Source organism: Drosophila teissieri, unplaced genomic scaffold (genome assembly GCF_016746235.2).
Source record: "Drosophila teissieri strain GT53w unplaced genomic scaffold, Prin_Dtei_1.1 Segkk7_quiver_pilon_scaf, whole genome shotgun sequence".
NCBI classification, from domain to species: domain Eukaryota; kingdom Metazoa; phylum Arthropoda; class Insecta; order Diptera; family Drosophilidae; genus Drosophila; species Drosophila teissieri.
Window position 1 is genome coordinate 170,993 of NW_025225038.1, and position 8,228 is coordinate 179,220.

The following is an 8,228-nucleotide window of genomic DNA, read 5'->3' on the forward strand; positions in this document are numbered from 1 at the left end:
CTGGGCGTCTTGCTACAGGGACTGCGGCGTATCCGGGCAATAAAATCAGTTCGTTACATCTGCCGCACAAAAACGTGATTATCCCGGCAGTATACAAACAAAAAGCAGTATGGGTAAAAGTTGGATCTACCGTCTCAAAAAGCAGGACTTCGCATATGTCGCACAGAGGTTGCGCATATCACCGGAAGAACAGAGGACATGCGAAAGTCCCTGGCGGAATACTGCGCAGAGACGGAAAACGACCCAAAGCTCGCAGCACTCTGGACAGCATGTCCAGACAGACCAGGTCCAAGCGTAAAGCTGACGAACCCCGAGGGTGAAGACCTCATAGCAAGTCTGAGCATGGAGAAGATGCAGCGGAAAGGTCAACGGAGAGAGACGAGCAGAGAAAGGAGGCCAAGTCCAGAAAGACCCAGGCCAACCACCCGGACTACGCAAAAATAGCAAAACAAGTCAGGGAATGGTCTTTTCGCTTTGACGAAGAAGAAAAACCTCTCGATTTCCTGGAGTGGTCCGCAAACACGTATGGTGTTTGGTCGGCCAACCTCCTTATGCAAACTTAATCTGCATTTGTGCGGAGCTTTTAACTCCTCACAGCTCCCCCTTTGTCGGAAAAATTTAAATCCGGCTTTGCGGTTCCTGCGGAACATTCCTGAGATCCCGTCGACGCTCAAAACTCTGTCGCGAGTTCCACAGCGCCGATCTCCTTTCAGTTTTCAAATTTTTCTGCCGATTCTTATTTTTGTGACGTTACTCCTTTTTTCACTCTTCTTCCCGCATTCCGCATTCTCGTCCTTTCGTCATCTGGTCACACTACTTCCCGTCGATCGATTGTTGCCGATAGATCCTGAGAACTCCCGTTGGTGCGGCGTTGCCACTCGATGACCATAGTATTTCTGTTGTGTGACCCGTCATGTGCTGCTAGTTCCGATATTTTTGCCCATCGATTGACACTATCGAGTTTCGATCGACCGCCTTGAGATAGAGGCGCCCCCTTCCCTAAGCACATGGTGAGAAAGCAAATGCCGGCAAAAGAAGGAACTTCAGGTGATGGTAAGTTTTCTCTTTAAAATTTCTCTTTTCTCTACACTTACTCCACTTTCTCTTGGCAGCGTGGCCCTCTCTTCCGACTGCCCCCCTTGATGGACCCCGTCGTTGCGGATGGATGCCTTCTCTTCTGCCGCTCTTCGACACACACGTGAGTGCCTGCACCCTTTGGTTTTCCCGCTTGCGCGTGCTGACCTTTTGTCTTTTCCTTGCTTTAGCTTGCATCAACATGGAACTTTTCCTGGCGGCGGACCGGCACTGTGGAAGGATGCTCTCTCTCCGGCCCTAACTTCTACTTCTCCGACCCACACGTGAGTGCCGCCCCTGCTGTTCTTTCTTCCTCTTGTGCATACTGACATGTCCTCCTTTTCTTTTCCAGATTGTAATCACATGAAATTTTACTTTGTTATGCTGCGATCTAGAAAATATACATGCCGACTTCTTCCATGCTTGTGCGCGTTTTCTGTGACTCGTCCCGTAAAAAATTTGCTACGCCTGCCGCTTATTTGGTTTGAACCTGGCGCAGTCCTCGCATTTCCGAACGCACGCCCTTACGTCTCTCTGCATTCCTGGCCAGTAGTACCGGGCTGCAAGCCGCGCAATCGTCTTACGACTGCCCACATGGCCGGCTGCTGGGGAGTCGTGGTTTTTCCTCAGCTGCCACGAAACACGCAGCTTTCAGGGTGTAGTACTGGCTCTGCTGGGGGTTGTTGCGGCTGAGAACTGGATTGTTCTGACTTGAATTGAAAACGCAGAGGCGAGGGTTGTGGTTTCTCCAAAAGATAGTCTTTATTCAATCGTTATATATGTGTACAAAAAGGGTTGCTCCAAAATCGTGTCTTCGTGTTCTTGTAGAAAAAAAGAGTAAAAAAAAGAAAAGGTGTGGCCAGCGGTCCCTAATGGAAGAATACTCCCTTTTTCAAAAGAGAGTGGGTGGATTCCCTTCTCCATTTAGGGACGCGTGGAACTGGCACACGGGAGCTGGAGTAAACATCCCGCCCGCCTTGCAATTCCACAGATTGCAAAAGAATCCGCGATTCATCAGTGGGTGTATGTTCCGGAGAGCATCCATCCTAGAACCGTGCTCTGTGCTACGATGCGCCCGTTCTGGCTGTGCATGACACCAGGTTGGATGAGCGTGGGATACACATCCGCACCTAGCACGACGGAGGTACCAGCCGGCCTGTGGAAACTGGGGTCCGACAGGATGAGGTTTTGGCGGCGTCAGGCAGCTCTCGGGCAGGAGTCCGCATTCGCAGCTGCTCCTCGACGTGGAACACCACCTCAATCCGTGGCGTCTCTGTATGAATCGGGATGAGAGTGGCTCTGCACACCCTCTCATCACCGACTTCCAGGATAGGGAGGGCCATGGCCTCGGCCAGTGATCCGTCAATGCGGCTCGAAGTAGAGCACGCATCTACCATGGCCCGCACATCGAAGCGCTTGTCCCCGATGTCGAACCGCAGATTGACGGTGGGCAGGATAGCCGTTGCAGTGTGGGAGAGCACTGCCGAGAGGCGGGGTTGCTCGATGTTGGCCTTCGGCTCTGGCGTCTCGATGGGCCTGTCCGCGCTAGCAGACCGCTCTCGCTTTTCCCGCCGATGGAGATGTAGCAAGGTGTGATGAGTATCCCCACATACTCGGCAGCGACACTCACTCCGGCACGAGCCTCCGGAATGCTGGTGCGCCAGTTCGGGCAATATTTATTGATGAGGACCGCACGGAGCCGCCGCTCTGCATCTAGCCGGAGAAACCGCGAACACGTCCGAAGCGGATGAATCCCCTGACAGACTCGGCATCGGAACGATCGAGTTCCTCGAGAACATCTGTCGATGAGCTGGCGACGTTGGTTGCGATGGGACGGCATGGCTGGCGCAAAGAGATGAGAGAAGCAGAGAGAAAAAGAACGACTGGATGATAGAACAAAAAAAATAATAATTAGTGGATACGCTTTACTCTCACAGTTATGGACATTGAACGCATAGACATTGGACATGTCTAGTGACATGTGACATGAGCGAGGATATCCGACGGATCTTCTGACATCGCCGAAATTGGTCTGGAGTTGAGGCATGCCTCGATCCGACACAGTAGAGTGGATAACTCTTCAAGGGTATACTTAAAGTTACCTGTCGTCTTGTAGAAGTGAGTCTTGAAACTCTTGACTCCTGCTTCCCACAGGCCTCCCATATGGGGGGCGCCTGGAGGGTTGAAATGCCAGGATAGGCTCTGGTGACTAAATGACGAGGTAACCTTTTCCTTAACCGCAGCGATGAAATCTTCTGTGAGGGCCTTCTCCGCACCCACAAAAGTCTTTCCGTTGTCCGAGTAAAGATGGAGAGGGCACCCTCTTCTGGCCGCGAACCTTGAGAAGGCTCCGAGGAATTTCTCCGTGGTCAAGTCCGAAGTGGCTTCCAAATGGATGGCCTTCGTACTGATGCACACGAAGACGCAGACATAGCCCTTCGTGATTCGACAGGCACGACCTGAATAGCTTTTGACATCAAACGATCCCGCGAAGGCGAGTCCTGTGTGTGTAAAGGGTCGCGAATAGGTCGCTCTGGACTGAGGTAGTTTACCCATTAGCTGGGACTGCACCTTCTTCCGGTGAATGACACACACCTTGCAGGTCGTGGTCACACGTTTGATCAGGTTCCGCAGCTTCGGAATCCAGTATCTCGTCCGGATGAGACGAACCATAAGCTGGTTTCCCCCGTGTATGGAGATACGGTGAGTAAATGTGACCAGAAGCTCTGCTAGTTTGAAATGGTACGCCAAAAGGATAGGATGACGTTCGTCGTAGGATAACGAGTCAGATGCAGTCAAACGACCGCATGACCTCATGATGCCGTCAGCATCCAGGAACGGATTAAGGTTGAGGATACAACTGGACGAGGGAAGCTGTCCTTTGGATTGCAGGATGTTGTATTCCTCTGGATAGTCGGCCCGTTGAGTTTGCCTAATAAGCATGAGTTGTATATGGGCGAGTTCTTTACTGCTTAAGTCTGTAGAAGAAGGCGTAGGAATGCGTCTGCAGCGGTTGATGAACCGCTGCACAAAAGCCATGACTCGCAGCATGCGATTGAAGTTTGAAAAACGCTCTAGGAGATCCCATGCTGGACACGCTAAATGGCACCGGACGGATCGTCTTTCGAGTTAAAGGTCCGATACCGCTTCGTGCGACGTGGGCCAGGCGACTTGCGGCTGAATCAGCCACGACGGGCCATGCCACCAGAGGTCACTACTTGCCAGCTCTTCAGCCGTGACACCACGACTGGCTAGATATGCTGGATTGTGCTCGGAACGCACATGTGACCATTGGCTGGCATCTGTATTTAGAGCAATCTTAGTCACTCGATTCGCTACGAAGGTGGTCCATTGACATGGTGGCTTGTTCAACCATGCCAACACAATGGTGGAATCAGTCCAGAAAAACGTCTCTATTCGACCAAACGGGATGTGAGGAAGAATTGCAGCCCACAGGTCAGCAAGAAGAACTGCACCACACAATTCTAAGCGCGGGAGTGAAACGGTTTTGACAGGGGCGACTTTAGTCTTTGACGTGAGCAGACTCGACGAAATGCCTCCGTCGTATTGGATGCGAACATAAATCGCTGCCCCATAGGCCTTCTGAGATGCATCACAGAAGCCGTGGATCTGAACTTGTGCTCCCGGTCGGAATTGTACCCAACGCGGGACGCGAACCTTGTGGAGGGAACTATGGCTGCGAAGGAAATTATGCCAGCGTTGCCGTAGCTCTGCAGGGAGAAACTCGTCCCATCCAATGCCGGCTAACCATATATCCTGCATTAGGATCTTGGCCTGGGCTACAAATGGGGACAACCATCCAGCGGGATCGAACAGTTTTGCGATTTGCGATAGGACGTTGCGCTTGGAATAATTCGCATTGACAACAAGCTCAGTCGGGACAAAATAGAACTCATCCGCCTTGGCGTTCCACCGTATTCCCAACGTTTTCGTGGTGCTCACCTCTTCGATGTCGAGGAAGTCACCTGACAGCAGGTGGTCTGAAGGAAGTGCCTTTAGGAGAGTTCGCTCATTTACTGTCCACTTGCGGAGAGGAAATCCTGCGGAGCTCAGAGCTGTCCTCAACTCCTGAATGGCTAAAATAGCCTCGATCTTCGTGTGGGCTCCTGCAAGCACATCGTCCACATACATATAATCTGAAATTATTCGAGACGCCCGTGGATATAGGGCGTGGACATCCTCGGACAGCTGCCGCAACGTTCGTAAAGCTAGAAACGGGGCACAATTAACTCCAAACGTGACAGTCTGAAGCTCATAGTCTCTGATGTCCCCACGATCATCTCGAAAGAGAATTCTCTGAAAAGCGGTGTGTGCAGGGCTTAGGAGAATCTGCCTATACATCTTGGTGATATCGGCATTAAAGACTATTGATGTTATGATTATAATTCACGTTTATGTTTATTATAATCCAGCCCTTCAGCCAATCAGTGAAAACACAATTATTTTATTCTTGTTTGATACTTCCTTTATTAAGCCACCGAACCGCACTCATTAGTAGTCTGCAAGCGAATAGGACGATAACTTTATAATGAGCATGTAAGAGGCAACAACGAGAGAGAACAAAGAGAGCAATAATAGAGCGCGTTCTCTCCAAGATCTCCCATCACTATCGCATACACACAGATTTGCATAAGTGTGATTTTTGAGGTGGCTTGTTGAAAATACAAAAGTCACACTTATGCAAATCTGATTTAAAATTAAATGAAAAAAATAAAAAAATTACTTTCAGACGAGTGCGTTTCTAATGGCTGTATTCTTATTCTTTTCTTTTTTCTCTGGGTCTACTTTAATTGAACCAGCATTTGCTGCAAAGAATTGGGGAAACCCAGTAAAACCCAATCAGTTCAATCAAATAATTTACACTTTTCAAATTTTACAAGTTTCAATTAAATAAACATAGTAATAGTTAGTCTAACAATAGTTTTGGTTTGGTTATGAATATATACATATATATAATAGATTTAAACTTCATAAAAAAATAATTCTTGTCCTTCAGATTATTTTCATCATTCAAGATTCAGTTAGATAAACAAAGCAATGATTAGACCAGCAATTGTTTTGATTTGATTATAGTTATAAAATAAATAACACATTCAAACTTCATATAAAAATTCATTTTTCTCATTCTGATTAATTTCATCATTCAGCCAACCCCAGTTGGTCTCGCAGTGCAGTGAATCTGGTAGTTGGTAGTGGCTTTGTCAGAACATCAGCCAATTGGAAATCTGTGGAAAGATACTAAACGAAAATTAGTTTGTTTTCAATTTGTTCTCGAATAAAATGGTATTTGATATTTCATTTCATTTGTTAATGATTTTAACCATAATGCTTCCCTTACTCCTTCGAATAAGGCCATATATTCAGCTTCGGTAGATGCCGCAGCAACTGATTTTTGTTTCATAGTACTCCAGCAAATTAAACAATTTTCAAACATTTTAAATATATACCCTGTAGTACTTCTTCTATCAGTCTCATCCCCGGCCCAATCAGAATCAACATACCCAATAAGAATTGTATTTACATTTAAATTCCTTTTATATGATATCATTAAATTTACAGTTCCCTTTAGGTATCTTAAAATTCTTTTAAGGCATTGCCATAATTCTCTATTATTGTAGTTCGTATATCGACTTAAGATGACCATCGATGTACTCAAATCCGGTCGTATACATAACATTATGTACATTAAACAACCAATCAAGTTCCTACATGGTGCATCATAAGACTCCTCCACTTGCAAAGCCTCATAATTTATTTTGCTTGGAAGAGGAGTTCCAACTGGATTACAATCTTCCATATTGAATGTCTTTAAAACATTTTTATTATATGCAGATTGACTGAGACAAATTTGATCACTCTCTCTTTCAATTTTTTATGCCAATAAAATATTTTATTTCATTTAGATCAGTCATTTGAAACTTATTTAAAAGATATGTTTTAAATTTAGACATTCTTTCAGAATCACTAGTAGAAATTATTATATCGTCAACATATAAGAGTACATATATATTTTTATGTATATCTCCTTCACCTAAAATATATATACATATATACACGCCAGAAGGGCGCAAACAATTGAGCGGCAGTGTAAGCAGTGTAAAGCTCCTCCACGGCTCGCAAGCACCGCTGCTCGCGCTCTCCTTCTCTCCTCGCGCTCTCCTTCTCTCCTCTCGCTCTATTCACCACTGCCCAATGTTAATTCCCAATGTTAGTTTTAAGTTAGTCTTAATTTACAAGTGCTGAAATAAAGTGCCACATTGAAGTCGATCCCGAGACTTTTTCTTTTCGGGAGGAAATTATCAGCAGCAGCCGCAGCAGCAGCCACAACAGCAACAACAACGACGTCAGAAGCCAAATTATCCTGATCAATCAACTCCGCCCACTCCATTTCATGGTCCTTCGAGCCCGCGACACATCGTGATCCTGCCAGCGTTCCTTGCGGAAAAAATCAAGATAAGTACGGCTTTATATCCTATTCCGTCCGTGGTCGCCATTTTCGTTTTTTCCAACGGCGTTATTCTTTCCGTTCATCCGTATCAAGTGAAAAGTGAAAATTAAGTGAAAATATATAAGTACATGCGCCCAGCCACCGTGATTACTTCTTTTTTAAGTGCATAAAAAAGCACTTTGCCTACCGGCCCCCTACTTCGTCTCACGGTGATCCGCTGGTATCCAAGCGCATATACATATGTATATTTACATTTTTTAAAACACTGTCCAAAATTCACTATTATCGTCCGCTGCTAAACTGCTGTTTTTTGCCTCAATATAAAATACAAACCACAAAGTCAAATAAATTAAATCAAATATACATATACGTATTTAGCAAAATTTTACATACACATAAAATTACACATACCCATAAATACATATCCATACATATATATCCATACACATATAAATATACATATCCATATAAATATACATATACATATTCCAATAAAATTTACATCTACATACATATATAAAAATCACTCCATATATTTAACCAGTTTAATACACAAATAAAACACATTTCCAAAAAATAATAAATAATATCGAATCCGAACTGAGAACAAATATTTTCATCTCTTGGCTTCCAAAATAAAACCACCAAATCGTCGACCATACCAGAATAAAAATAAAAATCTGAC

General features: G+C 45.5%; 1 protein-coding gene across 1 annotated transcript; it reads right to left on the reverse strand.

Annotated features, from left to right (window-relative positions):
• Positions 1-3,045: 3,045 nt before the first annotated feature.
• LOC122625786 lies at positions 3,046-4,017 on the reverse strand. Its single transcript, XM_043805840.1, has one exon. It carries the CDS (start codon positions 4,015-4,017, stop codon positions 3,046-3,048), a length of 972 nt encoding a protein of 323 aa, XP_043661775.1.
• Positions 4,018-8,228: the final 4,211 nt, after the last annotated feature.